Here is a 24,657-nt window from a genome sequence, read left to right as displayed (position 1 = left end):
CTAGTCAGGAATGTCCAGAGAAAGAGCCATGCTGAGGGAGTATATTAAAGAATATGCATATAAATTAATTATAACATTGGAGAAAATGGGTTTATACATAATGTAATATAAAAATATGAGTGTTATAAGGGTTTGCCTATGATCTACTCCTGTCAAAGAACTTGGTACAGACAAAGGATAAAACTTGTAATATTATATCTAGGTAATTCATTATAATAAAATGTAATATAACAATATGAGTGTTGTAAGGGTTTGCCTATGATCTACTCCTGGCAAGCATGAACTACATATGTGTTTAGATTATTTAAGATATATTCTAACATGATTCTTAAACGGGAAAATAGTGACCAGACAGCGGATATCACGGTGTAGTACACACACAAATACCGTGGTCCTGGTACAGGAAATAATGGATGAAACAAGTCTGAACGGTGTTTGGATGACTGTCAAAAAAATCACCCCCATGACTTTAGTTGAACTCGTCTGATTCTATCATTGGAGCAGTCCATTTTGAAGTAACAGGGGGATATAAGGTAAAACAAACCTTGGTCCTAACCGATCCTTTCTTTGCCATACTTATGTGAAGTAGGTGTGCATAGGTTATGTAAACTAATTGTTATACGATAATATGTATCTTATCATCGTACAAAACTAAAAATGATTTTATTTCATACTATTCTAGGTTCAGTATTAAGCACCCCGGTGTAATTTTAAAACAACAGGTTATAGCGGTAAAAGATTATTTAGCTTTCAACATGTTATCAAAACACAAGATATTTAATGAAGTAATTTTGTTTGAAAAAGCAGTAATTAATTTGCTGAATTAAGAGGTGAAAGATATTTCTATTCACCTAAAAATAAAACCTTGGATGTTTTGAACTAACAAATACGTTTAAGGTATATTAATGTAAATTATAATTAAGCATAAGACGGACCGAGTTGATGCCTTTTTATACTAGGATATACTCCTCTGTAATAGGAGGTCAATGTCCTCACAGTATATGATGTGATACAAAGATGTTTAAGCATTCTTTTTACCTATATACTTATAATAAGCTATAGGGATTGAAATACATTAAACAATTATGTAAACAAATAAGCACCGTTTTCCTATGTCTGAAGTACAGACGACTTGGTGATTACCTATCGAAATATCATCTGGGTCCTACCAGACTATGGTTATTATGTTTGTCACTGACTATAACCATTCGTTATTATTTCATCTCCGAAGACATCACGGTTTGCTCTGATCAAAATACAGATAATTATAATGGCTTCGTTTAATAGAGGATCTGGCAACATCCCACAAGGGGTCAAGTTCTGTTGACCTTATAACTCTTTATTCGTTCCCTAATGTTCACTACCAAGATTCTGGAAGCAGCAAGCTAAGATGATTTGTATTTAATCAGATTGGCATTTTCTTTGAAAGCAATAAATGCAATACATGTCCGAGTGTCATTTCTCATTCCTTATAACCCAAAACCATGTGCTTTTTATCTACTATATAGCACGTTACCGTATACGATCTAATCGTAGTCCTTTTATCAGACGATATACAAATAGATTGACCAGGTCACCAATTGTTTATTATCAGGGAATATGAAATAAGGACGTGTATGTTACTCCTGAATGGATCCTTATCATCCCTTAAATAGTCATTGATGCTTTATAGCATCTTCAAATAATATTTAAAACTGGTACTTCAGAAATGCACAAAATGAATTAAAAAGGATATATTGTGGAAATTACAATGTATGTCAAACGGTTTGATTCTAAGATATTCCGTGAAATTTGACTAACGAAAACTTTTCAATGTTGTCTAAATTAGAACCATCAATCTATGTTTTATTCCATAAAATCACAGCTACATGTATAATGCAGTATTCTTAAAAACGGAACACATCAATCTCTACTTTCAGCTTTGATGTTAGACGGCAACAGATTCAGAACATTGATTAACCGCGTCTAAAACAAAGAAATTTAATGCTCATGATTATACATGTAAAACATCAGTGGCAATATGTTCTGCCTTAGGGACGTTTTTAGGGAGATTGTTTCATTCATTGTCTGTACTGTATATATTAGGGTGGACTATATATGACCACTGGTTGTCTATAGGGAGGTGAGACGTATGATTATGATGTCACGTGGTGTCGGTAATCAGGGTATTGAAGTAGTGATATCACAAGATAAAATTACCTTGTACATGTTAGATACAGTAACAACTGATAGAGCACAGGGTACAGACACAAAGGTAAACCGTTGACTGATAACCTGTAGAAATATATCACCGAAGTATTAATAGTAGTAACCATGCCCCCGTGGAATAGATGCCCGGATGTAATGGACAGTGCTCGCTGATGCACTTTGATCTGCCGCCCCAACATCCCGTGGTGATTCCAATATGGCGGACTTAAAACCTGCGTCCAGTTTTAGGTAAAATATAATGATTTTGACCTTCTTAACCTGTTTTGTATGTATAGTAAATTTAGCATGTCCTTTGATACGACATTGACTTTAATTTGATTAGATGTTAACTTATTATTTTAAGTTACTTTGCTTACATATTCCTTACAGCTGTTATCGCCATATATATATATATTTATTCTGACAACGTACATCGAATACATAATGATTATATCCTTTTATAGTTAGATGAACATGATTTTTAATCGTATTATATTCAGTTCATAGACATTTACAGATTTTATATTTGCTTTTTTTCAGTGTAAGAATACTTGTGTAGGTGATTCTTCCAAAGTTCATAATCAAAATATTTGACTGTTGCTGTGTTAACAAATATTTGGTGGAGGACCATTCCATACATTCTCTGCGTACTTGAGTACTTTTTCTCAGATAACCTCGAACATGCTTAACATATTTTTTGTCCATACGTACATGATCTCGTAAGGCGTAGTAAGGCATGCATACATGAGTTTATAAATATTATTAAATTAAATTATATATAAGAATTCTCTTCTCTATTAACCTACCACATGTAGTTGATGGTGATGCTTTTTGATAAAGAAGGTTGTGAGAGAAATGGAGGATTGCTTCAGTAGATTCATTCTTTAAAAAGTGAGGCCCGTGCAGCAGTCCCTATATTTTCTTACATTGATCTTTTCCCTTTTGCTTGACATTTTATGATTCTTTTAATTCTATGATTTCAGGATACAGTTATCGTCATTATGTCTAATATAGTACCAACATTGCAATGTTCTCTTACCGTTATACAAATATAGTGATACTGTGTCGACCTACAACGACTAATCAAAGAAACTAGACACTGCACATCGGATCGTGATACAGTTACTAAACAACACTGTTCCTGTAGCCACATAACCAATCCAGAGCTTAGTTTTATGATTGATGCAGCATGTAAATGATATCATTATCGAGTTTCCTTTCCTTTACAATAGCTTTGTGTTTGTTCTTTGGAAAGAAAAAAATGATATCAAGCCCTTAGTCGATCTGTGTCAAATTGAAATTGCTTACAGAGACAAACAATGACAAACTCATCCAATGTCAGTTCAGTCAGGTATAGACCTAATATGACGACATCAAATGTGTAAAGGAAAACAAATCAATAACGTGAATGTGTTTTTCACATAACATGGTAACATTCAATGATCGACGATGTTAATAGATTAGAACATAAATCAATGGATATGAAACCTTCAGAACGTCGTTATCCTGGAGAGAGGATGCTATTGCGGGTTTTCATCATTAAACTTTACCATTTTACTAATAATAAATGCAAACCGACCTATTCTGAATTTGCATATTATTGGCTGTCTGTCCGTGTGGGTAGATATGGATTGTTACGTCATGTTTATAACGGTGTTTTTTTGCGGAGAAATGATGTTTACTCACAAAATAATGACATCACAGTCAATACCTACCCACAAGGGACATAACTCTCTGTAAATCTCCTCACTTTACCGTGTTGGCTATCTACTTCTAATAAGTCATGTGATTCAACTAAGAAAGTGACAGTGCACTTCCCTACTCATAAACATTGCATCATTGTTTTGGAAACATGATAAAAACTACCAATATTCTAAATTACCTTGAATGTATTATAACGAGACATGTATGTCAAAAGTATATCGCACTATTGATTTCCTTTATGTTTCCAGATCTGCCTTGTTTGTCCTTTGTATGTTGTGCCTGCCCCTACCGAGTTACTCTGACAAACATGGAATTGATACAAGTATCTGTAACCCAGCACTAATACAGAATTCGCGTGAGTTAACCCAGTGTTGTCGTTATACATTTATTGTTTGTTTCTTAACTTTGATTTATATCACAACCAGTGTGTGATGTTTTAAATAAGACTACTGTCGGAGGTGAGAACTGAGGGATAGAGGTGGGTAGGTAATTAAAGGTTCAATAATGATATCAGATATCGTTACGTTCCTGAGGAAAATATGATTAAGGAATGGCTATTATTTTGTTGTTGTTACTTGTGTATAAACTGCAATTTTTAAAAACATATTTTAAATGACGCACCTTAATGTAAATGATTTCTCGACTGGTAAGGTTATAGAGTAAAGAGAAAACGGATGTTTAGATATTTGCTGATAACTGCAACAACATTCCTTTGCCTCTCTATGCCTTGAGAAATGGCTTCGTAATTGGAGACTTTTATACCATAATTTAATATCCCTATGAAGTATCTCCTTGTTATACATGAATATATATGTATCACACTGTCTTTTGCAGCGACGCCGAAGAGGCCATCACTCCCAAACACATATAAGGTGTCCATAGAAGCCAACATAGAAAACCATAATTATACTACAGACTACACGGAGTTCTATGATGGAACGAAAAATATGGGTTCCACGCATCAGTGGTTTCTTGGATTCCATGTATACAGTATCTATTCACCCGGAACGGACGAACTTTTCACTGTAGAGACTCAAACTGGTAAGTCATGTATGTGATACTGAAAGAAGTCGGTCAGTCATTTATAGAATTCGTTCTTGACATGTCATTCGTGACACTACAATTGTGCTTATCGCTTATTAAAGAATGTTCGAGTGGAATATTGACTACATGAAATGAACATTTAGTCAATATTGTTGAGTGTGTTTAACTATCAGTATAACAGACTCGCAGACTGTGACAGTAAATTCATTTCTACTGGAGATTACAAATGATGAAATTAGCTGAAAATAGTAGACAATGATTCCCACTGATACAATGAAACACAAATTTAAACAAGTCTATTACACGATGTTCATTGGGCATACGCTACACATTTGAGTCTACCAGGGAATAGAAGTTGATTGCCAGTACAATTAGTACAACTTTTGTTACATAGTTATAATCAATTGTCTGTATTACAGGTACATGCACAACTGACACACTCGCCACCGCCGGCCCGAAATATATATTTGGTTACCAACCGAGCAGTGGTAACCCACAAGTCGGCAGACTCTTTACTGCGAACGGAGCTTTCAGGTAAGTGGGACTCTAATGACGCCATGGTTAGTTTTCACATCACTGTAAGCGGATATGATGCTGTTAAGAAATATGTGTGATTGGCGATATAATGAAGGCGAGGGATTGCTGCCGCATGGAGTAACGCTTAAGTAACATATTCTGTTATTAATAATACAACTTCATTTACATAGAATGTGTCCCTTTCTTGTTGTTCAACATCAAACATGTTCATGTTATAAAAGGTATGATCAGAACTAATACGCTTCATCCGAATTCCACGCGAGTTTGTTCACTTGCAAAACCCAGATGAAAATCCTTATTTGCCCAGATTCGCGTGCAATTCACGTGAATTAAAAATTCCTGTGTATGTCGATAGTTCGAATGATTTATTGGATAGTTGTTAAACACTATCCGATTGTCAATGGGTTTTCTTCCGGTATTTATTAACCTTCTAAATCTTGACTCGAATCAGTCTGTTAATAGGATAATAAACCCATCCCTGATTTAATTGTAATATACGTTTTCTAATTCTGCAGCTTTATTTACCATGGTAACATAGGAAATATGCCTACAATAATCGAAGTAGAAAGTCATTTGTGTTTACTATTTGATATATATATATATACATATTACAAGAGGGACGCCACTAATTTGGGAAACCTTGTGTCCAATCCCTGTTGTCAATAATTTAAGACCATAAAATATGTTTAAATCAAATCATAAGAAACATTAGAACACAACCTTCAGTCATTCGCAATATTTACCGAGACAATATGTAAGAACTTAATATGTATATTTAGGATAAACATATATTAACAGTTTATTTTAGAATGTGCACTATATGGTTTCTACATGGAAAATATACAAAATAAGGTCCATACTTGACAACAATTATCATAATACATCCATGCTTATGATGATTGTCACAAAGGGGGTTACAAAAACGCTGATAGGACAGTAAGACTTTGGTGTTTTTAATAATTCCTCACCTCAAGTGTTCAGGCTTACATCGAGGTTTACAACCTGTAAATTACTTGTGAGTCAGTGAAGTACTACAATTCAAACACTCAATAATAGGTTTGAAACTTTGACGGATTTAGGGGCATAAATGTACTACTCATACAATAATTTTCGACAGGAGCTTTGAACTCTTTATCGTACTCCCTGAAATTGACTTTATATGCAGTGGGTGCCTACTACTCTATGAAACACAAGTCACCTGACATTTGTATATAATCATTACAACGATATTAAACTTTCTTGGGGACGTAAATTCGCCGATTTTAGTCAAAAAACGAAACCTACGAAAATTAAACCCACGAAACATAATGATATCACATTAGTCCTTTGAATGTCAAATTATTTTTCCGATAAAGGTTTGGTAACGGTACGAATGAACAGTACATGGGGACGGCGAGGATCCGTGGTATTATTGCTGATTACTGGAAGTCCTGCATGTATTGGCCCGATATGGACGCTACCATGGAGGTCCATTGGTACTTCACAAGTGAGCATGCGCCGTTTCCATGGCAATGATATTTTTCATTTATGTTTTACACAATTCTTGGAGATCGAAATGTTACAATGCATTATAATAAGTATTGTTTACAGTGATTTAAAGTATATATATATATTTAATATTTATGATAATCCCAGGTCTACGAGGAATCTATATGATGCAATCAAACAAATGTAGTACTGAATACAGCCAAACAGTCGACCACCTCTGTATCAAAATCACCTGCTTTATAAGTTCACTTTTGGGGTCCCAAATGATCTATTTCGACACAGTTTGACTTGTGTATAACTACCTGATTATGTTTATAGTAACTAAACAAACCAAAATGTGAACTGTCATGTATGTACTTTTGTATTCAGACACTGGAGCGTGGGATCCCGCCACAGGGAGAACCTTACCCTCTCCTCTCCGCTGTCAGGTTTCAGGAAAAGTATGGTCCGGAACACCTCACACTTTTAACCATACCTACGAGTTCAACCGATTTGGTACCACACTGCCCTCAGATAACGTCTTCCAGGTAGATACCATCACAGTCCTAGAGCGTCTTAAACCGTCATATCCTATGATTTTGGTATACCGTTATTTGTCTTGAGATTATCTGTCATTGCGGATAGGTATATTTTTATATTGTGACGTCATGTGTTTTTGTATTTTCGAGAGTTACGTAATTTTAGGAAAAAATAATGTTGTGAATGTAGCTCACAATACAATAACGTCACACTATATATAAATGTCAACTGCAAGGATGATGTTTCTGTAATAGGAACAGAATATAAATATGAAGAACATTGGAACCATTTCTACTTACTGTATAAGACGGAATATTCATGGGTACTTCCACTCGTGGTTTAGAGATTTGGAATAATTTCGTGAGTTGAAATATTCGTGGTTATTCTGTCTGATAACGATGTCACCGACGTAGTTAACAAGTTACATTGGTAATACATTTATGGTTTCATAGCAACAACGATGATGGTATCATCAAATTTTTTTACGAATAAAATTTTTTCTGGTAGTGTTATACCATGTAATAATTTCATTTGTACCATTTTTCATTATGTATACATCAAATACATATGAATTGATAAGCCGCAATGATGCTTAAACCATTTGTGGTACATACATATCTGGCGATGATAAAGTTTAGCTGGAAATTTCCCAGGGATGATAGGATATTTTTGCGATTTCGCATGACAAATGAGTGTTCGCGAATATTCCGTATGCAACAAAATTAAGTAATGGGGTAATTAGTATTAGGATACTCATACCAATATCGTTATTAGTTTTCAGGCAAAATGTTTTGTCCCCTACCATATTTTTATTCCATTAAAAAACGTCTTGTTTCTCATATGTATGACCATAGAGCAATTTGCAGATTCAATCGCCACATCTCGGTCTATAATGCATTTATATATGAAATAAGTCTTTGAACAGCGTCCAGAGAGTGTAACAACAATGTCTGTTTATATATAGACACCGCCAGGGATAGCCTGTCCACATAGAAAGGATACCAAGCCACTGCCAACTCCCAGTGACCATTTTGTGTTCACGGCTGAAACCCTCAACATTGACTTCAGTACGATCGGCTTCATTAAGGTAAGTTCGTTACGAAAGGAACTTTGTCCTTAACCATAATGGTGAGCTCGTTACGAAGGTGACCTCTGACCTCTTACCTACAAAGTCATGATACGTATTGTTATATCCTCGAAATATGTTAGTTAGAAAATTTCGAGAGTGAATTTTTAACGCGAATTCAAATATATTTCAAAGCAAATAGTTTAAAACTTTAATGAACGATTATCGTAACGCCCTTGGTCGCAAATGCTTAGTTGTTATCACTCAAACACATGACTTTATGTGCTAGTATTAACAAGTATTGTCTATTTACGTTTAAGACGTTTTACGGGCCTTAATTAACACAAGTTTATTAACAAAACCCCTTTTCCATTCAGAAATATTCTTCGTGAATGTACAACATGTCGTGTTTATGGTGAAGGATTATGACATCGAAGCTCGAGACGCAAACATCACATGTTCACAATTTGAATTTGTCAGTGGAAGATTTGTGGTTTGATTGGTTGACTATAAAATGCTATCTATATAATATTCTCATCGAATCAAACTGCAGTAACGACTTAACATCCGTGTATTAACAGTCACGCTAAATAATGGAGTATTTTATGTTGTAGGAGTGGTATGCCAAGGACCTGAGCCTTGTCCGTGTATTAACAGTCACGCTAAATAATGGAGTATTTTATGTTGTAGGAGTGGTATGCCAAGGACCTGAGCCTTGTCCGTGTATTAACAGTCACACTAAATAATGGAGTATTTTATGTTGTAGGAGTGGTATGCCAAGGACCTGAGCCTTGTCCGTGTATTAACAGTCACGCTAAATAATGGAGTATTTTATGTTGTAGGAGTGGTATGCCAAGGACCTGAGCCTTGTCCGTGTATTAACAGTCACACTAAATAATGGAGTATTTTATGTTGTAGGAGTGGTATGCCAAGGACCTGAGCCTTGTCCGTGTATTAACAGTCACACTAAATAATGGAGTATTTTATGTTGTAGGAGTGGTATGCCAAGGACCTGAGCCTTGTCCGTGTATTAACAGTCACACTAAATAATGGAGTATTTTATGTTGTAGGAGTGGTATGCCAAGGACCTGAGCCTTGTCCGTGTATTAATCACAATAAGTCACTAAATAATGGAGTATTTTATGTTGTAGGAGTGGTATGCCAAGGACCTGAGCCTTGTCCGTGATTAACAGTCACCTAAATAATGGAGTATTTTATGTTGTAGGAGTGGTATGCCAAGGACCTGAGCCTTGTCCGTGCATTAACAGTCACACTAAATAATGGAGTATTTTATGTTGTAGGAGTGGTATGCCAAGGACCTGAGCCTTGTCCGTGTATTAACAGTCACACTAAATAATGGAGTATTTTATGGTAGAGGTAATGTTATATGTTGTAGGTAGGATGGTATGCCAAGGACCTGAGCCTTGTCCGTGATTAACAGTCACACTAAATAATGGAGTATTTTATGTTGTAGGAGTGGTATGCCAAGGACCTGAGCCTTGTCCGTGTATTAACAGTCACACTAAATAATGGAGTATTTTATGTTGTAGGAGTGGTATGCCAAGGACCTGAGCCTTGTCCGTGCATTAACAGTCACGCTAAATAATGGAGTATTTTATGTTGTAGGAGTGGTATGCCAAGGACCTGAGCCTTGTCCGTTATGATTACAAGCCTGATGCTGGAGATGTTAGCCCTTACGGACACAACCAGCTAACTGAAATCCATGACTTCTCAGAAGGTTTGGTAACTTTGTCTGTTAGAAGCTATTTATATTCTAACCACTGCAAACTTTCAAACCTCTATACCCAATCACAATTGCCTGTTCGGTATCCAGTTGCCCAATAAGATAGATATTGTCATGAAATGTTGCATTCTGTGTTTGTATATTACAGAGTTATCTGACCTTGTGGGTAGGTATTGATGATTCAGCGTGGAGTTTTATTGATTTTTTTTACGAGTATCACTGATTCATGAGTACACCATAACTTCAGGGAACTCCTTAATTAAAAATTCTTCATTGATATAAAGTCAGTATAGCACATCGGGGAAAATCATAAGATAAGGAATCCATCTAAATAACTCCATAAACACTGCACAATGGTTAATTTTTTCAAAGAGTTTTTCCCACTCTACGTTTTCAATGAAGTCTTCAAAATTTAAACACCAGCAAAATATTCAGAAAAGCACTGATGTCCATGTACCAATAGCTCAAAGCATTATCGGAATGTGTTTAATCGGGAAATCAAACTTCAGTAAATATGTTCGGTGTAAGAAACCGCGAACTATTGACCCCGTATTACAGTATGTATTGCTTCAATATGAAAACAAATATAAGGAATATTAGAGTTAAGAATTATTCGTGAAACTGGGCCCAGAGAGTATACCAAATCTTTATTCATCTCAACCACTTTTTGTCTGTCATAAATATATAATACTTTTTTTACAGAGATCGAATAACAATAGAAGATCAAACGAAATTGTCAAATTGCATACCAGTGATTTGCACTTCGGTATTCACATTAAATTGTCGTATATGTACATATTCTGACATTTCAAAATGCAGTTATATGTATGATATATTGCATTTTTCATGAATTCTTATAAAGAACGAAAATAAACTTTTATTGTCATTTGTATACTTTACCCTCCATTGTCTAGGTATCGCTTACATCCGGGACCCTACTGTTGGCAACTGCACCCTGACAACCATCTCGGCACGTGGTATCGATGCCAAGGCTGTCGATGCAAACCACGTGAGGATTAGAACATCACAGGAGTTTTTCAACTTTGACAAAGCCGCCTATGCATATGAAGGAGTGGTACGTGTGCCATAATAAGGGTCTAACGGACTGCTTTACATCGCCGTTTATTTATTGACGTTCCAGAATGGTGAAGATGTTGCACTCAACTCAGTGGTCACATTTATATATGCATATATTAATATACATTGTAATATATTTTCCGTCATTTTATTCAAAACAGCATCGAATTCCGTTAATTCTATTCAATTATTGAGATAGTGCTATTTTAATTTGAAAATATAATTTTGGAAAAATAGTTCCAAGTTTCATTCACTATTATAGGTATTTAATGTTTATAATTACATATTCTTTTTTGTTCACTTGAATGTAATTTAATCAATAAAAACAGATTGATCTAGAATTAAATCAATAAAAACAGATTTAGCTAGAATTATGTCTTTTCACATCAGATAGTTATCTGCCCTTGCCTTAGGCACTGATTGTTTTGTAGTGTTTTATGAGTGTAACGTTAAATATTTTGCTCACAAAACAAAGACATGCAATCGATTTCTAGCCGCAAGGGAGGCAACTCTGTACGAGAGAGCGATCCTGTTTTCGCGTTGCCATGAGTACAAGTCTATGAGACTCTCTTCAATCCTTGATATGTTAGTTATTTATTACAGAGAAAAGTGAGAGGAATCGACGCTGACGTCTGGATAGCCACACGAACAGACTGGCCTGCTAGTAGTCCTGGTAAAAATTCCACGTGGGAGTGGTACTTCGCCAGGGTAGGTTCATGTACTCTATAAGATGGCGATCCCACGTAATTAGCTGCAATCGAGTCGATGTTGAACCTATACGAAGTTATTAAATCTGACACTGTAAGCCTACTTTCTTTCGCGTGCAATTTACAAATATAAACAATATAACATATAAATATCACGACAGTTGATTTTCTACACTGTTTATAATGATAAAAAATGTAATTAAGTTGTTTTGAAATGGAAACCGTGAAAAAAATTGTGTTTTACATTAAAATATATCTGTATATAGGCAATTTAGTGAAAGTGGTAATGGCTATTAGGAAGGATGTTCTACTGAAACCGTGACATTATTTAATTTTATACATTTACGTTTTATTCTGTTAAAATTAAAGATTTTCCATCGCCGACAGACCATAAATGACATTCATCATTTGAACAATAATTGGTGTTTTATAGTGTATATATATGTCTTATTAACACAAATAATAATAATAATAATAAAAAAAAAAAATTCCTTTGGTATATGCGCAATCAGTACATCATTCCATATAGGATATAGTGTCACGAACTTTTTTCGGGATGCAATTAATTATTTTTCATATTTTTAACTTGAAGTAAAATTAGAAGCTCAAACTTTTCAACGGTGGTAATGGTGTAAAGTAAGTAACTTTTGTAAGTGAAGAAAAATACTAAATCGTCTGCTCCTGTTTTTGATAGTGAAAAAAATACCATTTGTCAGTGGTGGATCATCTTTAAGGTATATGTGTGAAACTGTAATCCATTGATAATCACAAGGTTTGACGAATTACAATGTACGCTGTGCAAATTATTCATATGACTTCAGATACATTACAAATGTTAGTTACAACACAGAAATTATGTACTGTAAATCTGTTGTTTTGCATGCCTTATGTGTGTCTAAAGAACACATACCTGCAGAAATCACTTTACAATTACTAATTACACTTTATAAATGTTTATGAAACTGCAGACCTACATGTAACTTGACTTCAAAGTCTGATTGTATGTACTCGTTTTCTGCACAGTAGATATAAATATACAGATTTTTTGGCAGTACTGCTACAAATCATTCTCAGCTCTTATTTCTACTTATTATAACCTATACATTGAAAGTACTGTTATTCTCAAATGTAGTAATTCTTGGTGGTGAATAACATATCAAAAGCTCATCTCAATCCGTCAGTATGAAAAACACAGCACATATAACATTACCTCATCACCAGCGATATTTAAATGTTAATTTCGTGCATTAATGAGTGATTATTGATTTTATCTGACACTTTGACATTTATCTATTTCCAGCAAGGATGGAGGGAAAGCACTGGTCTTACCTATGTATTCGGAATGCCTCTTATGCTCAGTGTCCATTCGGATGATGTATGTATACCTAATACTTAAGTATCTACCGTTAACGTTGAATTCACTATACAGGCTCCTATAATACAGCTCAAATGTTGAAATATTTATTCAGTGAAATTTGTATATTCCGACATCAAGAGATAACAAATCGTTTGGCCGGATTAAACATGATGTCGGAAAAGTCGGATGTCAGATTGGACAGGTTTCAATGTAAATATTAATGATAAGTAACGATTTTGTGAAATCCGACTTACATCTTAAAAAACTATAAATGATGATATTATATTAGCAGAAGTTAAAAGACGCATTAATTTGTAACAAGTTCAGGGTGTCGACACAAGTAGCTTGTACACTATACATCAATAAAACATCGAATTACTAAACACACAAGGATTAATAAATCAAATTGTTTATGTGAATCTATTGTTCACACATATCAAAATGTTCATCATATATTTGCCAAAAAAATCGCGAAAAAGGTGACAATATTTTTGTTAAAAAATCTCGGACTGTGATAATATTTTGGTCTACATTTTGTGAATTACTTCTTTGCCCACTTTATTATGAGTAACGTGTTGCCTTTTACAGTACGGGTCAATTGTATACAACACGTATAATTTTGACGAGGAGGAACCAGAAATCTGGAACTTTGACATTAGTAAATGCTACAACTACACTAACAGACAGGACTTCTCTTTTAAAATCCCAGGTAAGTAGGACAGCCACATAGAGGACTTTTTGTATGACATATGTACATTTTTCCGTGGATTTGTTTTTTCAAGTTACTGTTGAATATGGAATTTCAGTTTTATGAAGACTTTCGTTGTATTCTTGGCGGCTGGGTAGATAATAAATATCCATTCTTTATTTCTTCTTTTATAGGACATCACAGTAATTAATTGAAAAAAAATAATTAAACATTTTAAACATTTTACAACGTTAGCTTACTTCACAGAGCAGAGTCCATTTGAAGCAAAATAAGCTTGATGCTTATTGCCAGTTACCATAAGACCATACGAACAAAAAACCAATATGTATGATTGTTGTTTGTAATAGCGCATCTAGTACTATCGATGTATCTACTTCCATCCCATGTAATTACACTTTATTTGGTTCAGATGTAGCCACGGGTTAGGATTATCTGCAATGTTTATATGTTTGGATTCATAGATGTACTTAACGGAACACATAATTCTGTCATACCTACCGGTGTAATACTGACTCGTCTAGGACAATACACCCATGTCATTTAAGGCTGTATTGCATGGCTACACAATGTCATGCAATAAAGCCTCGTGACGTCACAGCGTCACTTTAGGTAGAATTTCCACTTTTACTTCAAAGATACTAACAACGGGATTTGCGTTGAAAATATTATGCATTTTCATGTATGAAGAATTGACTTGCAGTCGCGGTTTATTTCGAATTTCTTTCAAAATGGTGGAACTTCGTAGTAGTAAAATTGCAATAAAACGCCGAGGCATAAGAGAAAAATACTCTTTCATACATGAACATGATGAATAGGGATAAGTCTTCTATGATAGAGCAGTGATACACGACATACAGATGTTGTATTTCCTGGGTGTATGGTATTGATACATGTAACTACAACCATGAGCATGCGTGCAAAGAAACACATATTTGGAAACCACTACCTCTCTTCAGACACGTCACACATAATTATATACTGACGTTATGGATTATCTATGGTTCTACCCATAAAAGAAGAACCGAATTGTGCATGTAGTGCAGTTTTGCACAATTTGTAGAATATTTATCTGTGGTCTGCGATAGTAACGGTAATTTTAAAGTTAATATTGCTGTTTGTATTTATTTGTAACTCGATTGCAACAACAAAGAATATTCCATTATATACAGTAAATTTCGTGGGAACTGGTGAATACATGTTATCTTTGAATGAATGCCTTATATGAATAGATTATCAAATGATAATATCCATGTCAGAAACTATTTGAAGTGATACAAGATCGGAAGCCAAGTTTCGGACGAAATATTAGATTCATTGTGAACATGATAAGGAATATTCTTTCATATTGATGCAGGAAGTTACCAAACTAACGTCGCACCAAACCTGGAAGGTTTTAGATACAACGTAATATTGGCGGTTCACAACGCGGCAACTGTATCAACATTGCGTATCACCAACGTCAAGGTGGGTATATAGTAGCTGCAATATTGTAGCTGAAAAGACTTTTTGACAGAAAATGGTGTCGTCTTTAGAGCTACAATTGGTGCCTATTACTGCTAATGGAGCAAAGTAATGATTATGCAAACCATTATAAAACGTTTGTTTGCATTTTTATCGTACTTGTTTGATAACGCTTACCTACTAGGCAATAAAACTGAACCACATAAAATATCAAATTCTCATCGAGGCATAATTTTTTTTTCCTATTATACATATGAAAGTCTTTCTGAAGGGAATTTATACGGCAAGTCCACAAATTGTGCATTTGACGTGAGCGGTACGGTAGATATTAAGAATGGTAGTTATGTTTGTTTTGGACAAAAATAATATGTAAATGCATGTATACGCATAAAATAATTGGAAACCTACAAAAAAGTATAGAAAACTATGCCCGAGTGATTTTCGGAGGCAGTGCTCCACTACGACACATAGGGACCAATTCGTACCCGGCCGAAAGGTATAGTAGGCCGGGTACGTATATCCGTTCTAGGTATATAGGGGTTATCTCCCCTTGTACACCATTTTTATTTTACTCATCATCGTCATTGACAAGTAACGTAATAAATCAAATAAAAATAGAATAATTAGCACAGTAGATAATTAACATCATCCTGTGAAAAAAGTGTTAGGTCTGCATGACACTTTTTCTATCAAGACTTTTTGTTGTTACGGATATTCGTTATTTTTAACATTTGATTTTCGTTAAAATTGCCTATGAATGTTATGCTATTCAATCCTTACCATTTGTACACATGGGTATTTATGTATATTGGGACACTTTGAAATATTTCTCGTATGAACTGTGTCTGTTAACATTCTTACACATAGTTATTTCGATTTTAAACACAATTACTGGAAGTGACTGTAAATCATTCATAGTCACTCTATGGCACGTATGACTTTTTCGAGTGTTCAAGTTTGCGTTGAAAGCACTACGGAAAATTGGCCATAAATAACCTGTGACATTTGGTTCGTTTGAAATTTATTTACCATCTGACCTTTGAACTCTTTGTCAGGTTGACTACGATGCCTCCAACATCCTCGTGTCCTTGACCTTGCTGGGGACACCGACCATCCAAGGTGACGTCACTAGCCCCGTTACTCAGGTCAGTCTGAATACAGCAGCTACCCTGCTCACCAACGCTATCAATAGTAACCAGCTGAAGATCTCCGTCGGCAAAAGTCAAGGCCAGGTATATATTCATGTATTTAAAAATAAGTATTAAGACACAGAATAATTAATATTATTGGATTTTATTAGATACATCAACTTAAAATTTCCATTTTCAAAGCATTGAATACTTAGTGAAGAATAATAGCATAATGATGTTTTCTTTTCTATTTTGTCAGGTTTTCCTAGAGATAACTTTATATTTTTTTAAGTTAATGAAATCAAATTAATCGTTGTCTCCCTTTTTCTTCACCAAGAACGTTGATATCTTAAAGTATATGAATATATTACAATTTGTTACAACAAAATTTTCCTGTTGCTATTTTGATTCTAAAGAATGCGCCAAAAACGGGTTTATAATGTCTAATTCTTCAATACAATTATGAAGTCTTATCGTCCTTCAATCACACCAAGGATCATGAATATCAAGTGTTTGGCTACTCAATCCAACATATGATTGTATAAGTATGGTAAACTACCTTATAATGTTTGTTTGACTATGGTAATGGCCAAAGGCCAAATCTAATATGAACAATGACAATGACCAAACCTAATATGAACTATGGTAATGACCAAACCTGATATGAACTATGGCAATGATCAAACCTGATATGAACAATGACAATGACCAAACCTGATATGAACTATGGCAATGACCAAACCGTATATGTACTATGGCAATGACCAAACCTGATATGAACAATAACATGACCAAACCTATATGAACATAACAATGACCAAACCTGATATGAACTATGCAATGACCAAACCTGATATGAACTATGGCAATGACCAAACCTAATATGAACAATGACAATGACCAAACCTGATATGAACTATGACAATGACCAAACCTGATATGAACTATGACAATGACCAAACCTGATATGAACTATGACAATGACCAAACCTGATATGAACTATGACAATGACCAAACCTGATATGAACAATGACAATGACCAAACCTGATATGAACTATGGCAATGACCAAACCTGATATGAACTATGGCAATGACCAAACCTGATATGAACAATGGCAATGACCAAACCTAATATGAACAATGACAATGACCAAACCTGATATGAACTATGACAATGACCAAACCTAATATGAACTATGGCAATGACCAAACCTGATATGAACAATAACAATGACTAAACCTAATATGAACAATAACAATGACCAAACCTGATATGAACTATGACAATGACCAAACCTGATATGAACTATGACAATGACCAAACCTGATATGAACTATGACAATGACCAAACCTGATATGAACTATGACAATGACCAAACCTGATATGAACTATGACAATGACCAAACCTAATATGAACAATGACAATGACCAAACATGATATGAACTATGACAATGACCAAACCTAATATGAACTATGGCAATGACCAAACCTAATATGAACAATGACAATGACCAAACCTGATATGAACTATGACAATGACCAAACCTGATATGAACTATGACAATGACCAAACCTAATATGAACTATGGCAATGACCAAACCTGATATGAACTATGACAATGACCATAACCTACCTGATATGAACTATGGCAATGACCAAACCTGATATGAACTATGACAATGACCAAACCTGATATGAACTATGACAATGACCAAACCTGATATGAACTATGGCAATGACCAAACCTGATATAAAACTATGGCAATGACCAAACCTGATATGAACTATGACAATGACCAAACCTGATATGAACTATGACAATGACCAAACCTAATATGAACATGCAATGACCAAACCTGATATGAACTATGACAAATGACCAAACCTAATATGAACTATGACAATGACCAAACCTGATATGAACTATGACAATGACCAAACCTGATATGAACTATGGCAATGACCAAACCTGATATGAACTATGGCAATGACCAAACCTGATATGAACTATGGCAATGACCAAACCTGATATGAACTATGACAATGACCAAACCTGATATGAACTATGGCAATGACCAAACCTGATATGAACTATGGCAATGACCAAACCTGATATGAACAATGCAATGACCAAACCTAATATGAACAATGAACAATGACCAAACCTGATATGAACTATGACAATGACCAAACCTGATATGAACTATGACAATGACCAAACCTGATATGAACTATGACAATGACCAAACCTGATATGAACTATGACAATGACCAAACCTGATATGAACTATGGCAATGACCAAACCTGATATGAACTATGGCAATGACCAAACCTGATATGAACTATGACAATGACCAAACCTGATATGAACTATGACAATGACCAAACCTGATATGAACTATGAAATGACCAAACCTGATATGAACTATGGCAATGACCAAACCTGATATGAACTATGAATGACAAACCTATATGAACATGCATGACCAAACCTGATATGAACTATGCAATGACCAAACCTAATATGAACTATGACAATGACCAAACCTGATATGAACTATGCAATGACCAAACCTGATATGAACTATGACAATGACCAAACCTGATATGAACTATGGCAATGACCAAACCTGATATGAACTATGGCAATGACCAAACCTGATATAAACTATGGCAATGACCAAACCTGATATGAACTATGACAATGACCAAACCTGATATGAACTATGACAATGACCAAACCTGATATGAACTATGGCAATGACCAAACCTGATATGAACTATGGCAATGACCAAACCTGATATGAACTATGACAATGACCAAACCTGATATGAACTATGACAATGACCAAACCTGATATGAACTATGGCAATGACCAAACCTGATATGAACTATGACAATGACCAAACCTGATATGAACTATGGCAATGACCAAACCTGATATGAACTATGACAATGACCAAACCTGATATGAACTATGGTAATGACCAAACCTGATATGAACAATGAAATGACCAAACCTGATATGAACTATGACAATGACCAAACCTAATATGAACTATGGCAATGACCAAACCTGATATGAACTATGACAATGACCAAACCTAATATGAACAATGGCAATGACCAAACCTGATATGAACTATGACAATGACCAAACCTGATATGAACAATGGCAATGACCAAACCTGATATGAACTATGACAATGACCAAACCTAATATGAACTATGGCAATGACCAAACCTGATATGAACTATGGCAATGACCAAACCTGATATGAACTATGGCAATGACCAAACCTGATATGAACTATGACAATGACCAAACCTAATAGGAAATTTGGCAATGACCAAACCTGATATGAACTATGACAATGACCAAACCTAATATGAACAATGGCAATGACCAAACCTGATATGAACTATGGCAATGACCAAACCTGATATGAACTATGGCAATGACCAAACCTGATATGAACTATGGCAATGACCAAACCTGATATGAACTATGGCAATGACCAAACCTGATATGAACTATGGCAATGACCAAACCTGATATGAACTATGGCAATGACCAAACCTGATATGAACTATGACAATGACCAAACCTGATATGAACTATGGCAATGACCAAACCTGATATGAACAATGGCAATGACCAAACCTGATATGAACAATGCCAATGACCAAACCTAATATGAACTATGGCAATGACCAAACCTGATATGAACTATGACAATGACCAAACCTGATATGAACTATGGTAATGACCAAACCTGATATGAACTATGACAATGACCAAACCTGATATGAACTATGGCAATGACCAAACCTGATATGAACTATGGTAATGACCAAACCTAATATGAACAATGACAATGACCAAACCTATTATGAACAATGGCAATGACCAAACCTGATATGAACTATGACAATGACCAAACCTAATATGAACTATGGCAATGACCAAACTGATATGAACTATGACAATGACCAAACCTGATATGAACTATGGCAATGACCAAACCTGATATGAACTATGACAATGACCAAACCTGATATGAACTATGGCAATGACCAAACCTGATATGAACTATGGCAATGACCAAACCTGATATGTAATGGCAATGACCAAACCTGATATGAACAATGGCAATGACCAAACCTGATATGAACTATGGCAATGACCAAACCTGATATGAACTATGGCATGACCAAACCTGATATGAACTATGGCAATGACCAAACCTGATATGAACTATGGCAATGACCAAACCTGATATGAACTATGGCAATGACCAAACCTGATATGACATGACAATGACAAGACCTGATATGAACTATGACAATGACCAAACCTGATATGTACTATGGTAATGACCAAACCTGATATGAACAATGGCAATGACCAAACCTGATATGAACTATGCAATGACCAAACCTGATATGAACTATGGCAATGACCAAACCTGATATGAACTATGACAATGACCAAACCTGATATGTACTATGGTAATGACCAAACCTGATATGAACTATGACAATGACCAAACCTGATATGAACTATGACAATGACCAAACCTGATATGAACTATGGCAATGACCAAACCTGATATGAACATGGCAATGACCAAACCTGATATGAACTATGGCAATGACCAAACCTGATATGAACTATGGCAATGACCAAACCTGATATGAACTATGACAATGACCAAACCTGATATGTACTATGGTAATGACCAAACCTGATATGAACTATGGCAATGACCAAACCTGATATGAACTATGACAATGACCAAACCTGATATGAACTATGGTAATGACCAAACCTGATATGAACAATGACAATGACCAAACCTGATATGAACTATGAATGACCAAACCTAATATGAACTATGGCAATGACCAAACCTGATATGAACTATGACAATGACCAAACCTGATATGAACTATGGCAATGACCAAACCTGATATGAACTATGGCAATGACCAAACCTGATATGAACTATGACAATGACCAAACCTGATATGAACAATGACAATGACCAAACCTGATATGAACTATGACAATGACCAAACCTGATATGAACTATGACAATGACCAAACCTGATATGAACTATGACAATGACCAAACCTTATATGAACAATGGCAATGACCAAACCTGATATGAACTATGACAATGACCAAACCTGATATGAACTATGACAATGACCAAACCTGATATGAACTATGACAATGACCAAACCTGATATGTACTATGACAATGACCAAACCTAATATATCTATGGCAATGACCAAACCTGATATGAACAATGGCAATGACCAAACCTGATATGTACTATGGCAATGACCAAACCTGATATGTACTATGGCAATGACCAAACCTGATATGAACTATGAAAATGACCAAACCTGATATGAACAATGCCAATGACCAAACCTATATGAACAATGGCAATGACCAAACCTGATATGAACTATGACAATGACCAAACCTGATATGAACTATGGCAATGACCAAACCTGATATGAACTATGGCAATGACCAAACCTGATATGAACTATGGCAATGACCAAACCTGATATGAACTATGACAATGACCAAACCTGATATGAACATTGACAATGACCAAACCTAATATGAACTATGGCAATGACCAAACCTGATATGAACTATGGCTGTGACCAAACATGATATGAACTATGACAATGACCAAACCTAATATGAACTATGGCAATGACCAAACCTGATATGAACTTTGGTAACGGCCAAACCTGATATATCACAACATACGATTTTATGTTTTTTAGTTTTTTTGCAAATTCGAAATGATATAAATTGAATTTGCGCTTCCTTGTTCTTCTACAATAAAACCTTTCTATTTCAGACTACTATGCTGACGGCTCAGCCATACTCTCTCAAACAGTACAGCCATACTGTATCGAAGGGATATTATGTGCCTCCTAAAGCCAAGACAACTTACTCCGCAGGTGTGTCTCTATTAAAAACAACACCTTTGTACCTACCCAATCATGACATCAAGCATCCATACAGATATGTGGTTTATGTCTGTATAATTATCTAAGTGATGTTTTCTGGCTTTAATATCTACATAATTGTATTATGGCTATCTGATGATAATCCAATTGTACTTGTAACGAGCATTTTCATTGGTTTAAAATTATTTTGTTTATTTTGTTTTCTTGTACCACATGGTCAAGTGCGAAGATAGACCTTGTCTAAGGTTCGAATGAAATTCAATATATTTCAATATAGTATTTGGAAACTTAATATTCAAAAGATAATAATATAATGGATTATACATGTCATTTAGTAACAACGTAGTGCGTTATTTTTTCATGAATGATTCCATGTTTCTTATAACTTTCAGGTGCCGTGGCTGGATTAGGGGTTGCCATGGCAGTTGTCTTTTTTGCGTTTGGATTTGCATGTATGTATATATATTACCGCAAGAATGGTGGATCCTTCACAAAGAGTGAGGCAGCTGGGTTTGAACCCAAAAAGTTTGACAATGACTATGCGAACTCCGAGGTCAAAAGCGGCGACGCATAATACTGCTAACTGATACTTTTCATGATCAAATGTGCGCGAGAATGTTTGTAACGGAGGATTTGACGCAATGTATCATTATTAATGGTTTCAAGCGTGTGCTGTACTTAGTCAACACTATTGCATTTCTGTAAAGTGTAACCGATTGTGTTGTAACTGAGAGAATATGTCTAATATTTTACATGTCACAGCTTTAATTAGTGTTTGTTTGGGTTTGAGTTCTGAAAATCACTGGAGCATGCGAAGAGGAACAATTCTTAGAACAATATCGCTGGTGATATCTGTATGTCTTTCGTAATGACAAAGTGCAATAAAGATTATTTTATACAAATCGTAGTTTATTATTATCTTTTTTGCTAAACATATCTTTACAACGGCTCAATAAGAAATTCACTATTCGCAGATCAATAAGAGACTGCACGAACATCTTTAAGCATAGGTCTCCTCATATAACACAGTTATCTCCCTTCCGGGTAAATGTCCATTGTGATGTTATTGCTTAGGGATGTTTAGAATAAATGATACAAGATAAAGGTTAAGCAAGTACTATCTCTGTGTTTTCTTGTGAATCAGTACAATTATTCCTAGATGGACATAAAGTTTGATTATCTTTTGAATCCAGGGAAACATTATTTGTCTCATTAGCAACAAAAGTATTTTATCATATGTAAGTAATCAATTACTTTTGCCGAAATGAAAACTTTGTCAGTAATTAACATTACTATAGTATATCAATATACGCGATTTATAATACTGTATGGTCGGTTATTTCACGATTTATAATACTGTATGGTCGGTTATTTCACGATTTCTAAAGTTTGATTCGGGAAATAATGAGAAACGGTTGAAAGATATCTACTCTTAATTCCACATCGCGAAAATTTAAAATCGCTTACAAATAATTTTCTCGTTTTTAGATCGAAAATTTTGGTCCACGAAAATAACGGCTATACGGTATAAGAAATTATAAGTTTTTTTCAATGTATGGAAATAACACCACATTCATTTACTGTTTCATAACTTCCAAAGGTCGGTAGGCCATTATAAATCTGTGCTTCCGTTAAACCTACTTGAGTTTACCAATTTCATTCAATATCCTGGCAATTTTAGGATTATACATTTAAAAATAGGGTACAGTACGAGGTCAAGAGTATCTATAAATAGGATCAAAGGAATCTACATGTGATTTACAGAACAAAGCAATACATTACGTAATATAGGACTTATGTCACACCTAGCTTGCCGATGATTTGTATGGCCTTTTGACATCGGACCCATTGAGCAAAAACTAACAAGGAATCAAACAGTTAACAAATACTTTCATACCACAAATGCTGACACAT

At 35.0% G+C, this 24,657-nt stretch overlaps 1 protein-coding gene across 1 annotated transcript; it reads left to right on the top strand.

Moving 5' to 3' along the window:
- The first annotated feature begins 2,285 nt into the window (after window positions 1-2,285).
- On the top strand, window positions 2,286-23,645 carry LOC138305528 (uncharacterized). The gene is made up of 16 exons (XM_069245790.1): window positions 2,286-2,436; window positions 4,140-4,246; window positions 4,726-4,932; window positions 5,355-5,469; window positions 6,828-6,958; window positions 7,330-7,487; window positions 8,444-8,566; window positions 10,172-10,283; window positions 11,204-11,364; window positions 11,970-12,074; window positions 13,374-13,448; window positions 14,019-14,139; window positions 15,494-15,603; window positions 16,656-16,832; window positions 22,632-22,734; window positions 23,136-23,645. Exons 1-16 carry the CDS (start codon window positions 2,405-2,407, stop codon window positions 23,315-23,317), a joined length of 2,019 nt encoding a protein of 672 aa, XP_069101891.1. The 5' UTR covers window positions 2,286-2,404; the 3' UTR covers window positions 23,318-23,645.
- Window positions 23,646-24,657: the final 1,012 nt, after the last annotated feature.

This window comes from Argopecten irradians, chromosome 13 (genome assembly GCF_041381155.1).
Source record: "Argopecten irradians isolate NY chromosome 13, Ai_NY, whole genome shotgun sequence".
In the NCBI taxonomy this organism is placed as follows: Eukaryota; Metazoa; Mollusca; class Bivalvia; order Pectinida; family Pectinidae; genus Argopecten; species Argopecten irradians.
The sequence above is the reverse complement of the archived record's forward strand: the minus strand, read 5'-3'. Positions and strand labels throughout refer to the sequence as shown.

Bases quoted from the DNA above. Each gene is read 5' to 3' on its own strand.
- LOC138305528 (XM_069245790.1), top strand. From the start codon at position 2,405: ATGGCGGACTTAAAACCTGCGTCCAGTTTTAG. The intron at 4,933-5,354 runs GTAAGTCATGTA...TCTGTATTACAG, and splicing joins CACTGTAGAGACTCAAACTG to GTACATGCACAACTGACACA. The intron at 6,959-7,329 runs GTGAGCATGCGC...TTTTGTATTCAG, and splicing joins GGTCCATTGGTACTTCACAA to ACACTGGAGCGTGGGATCCC.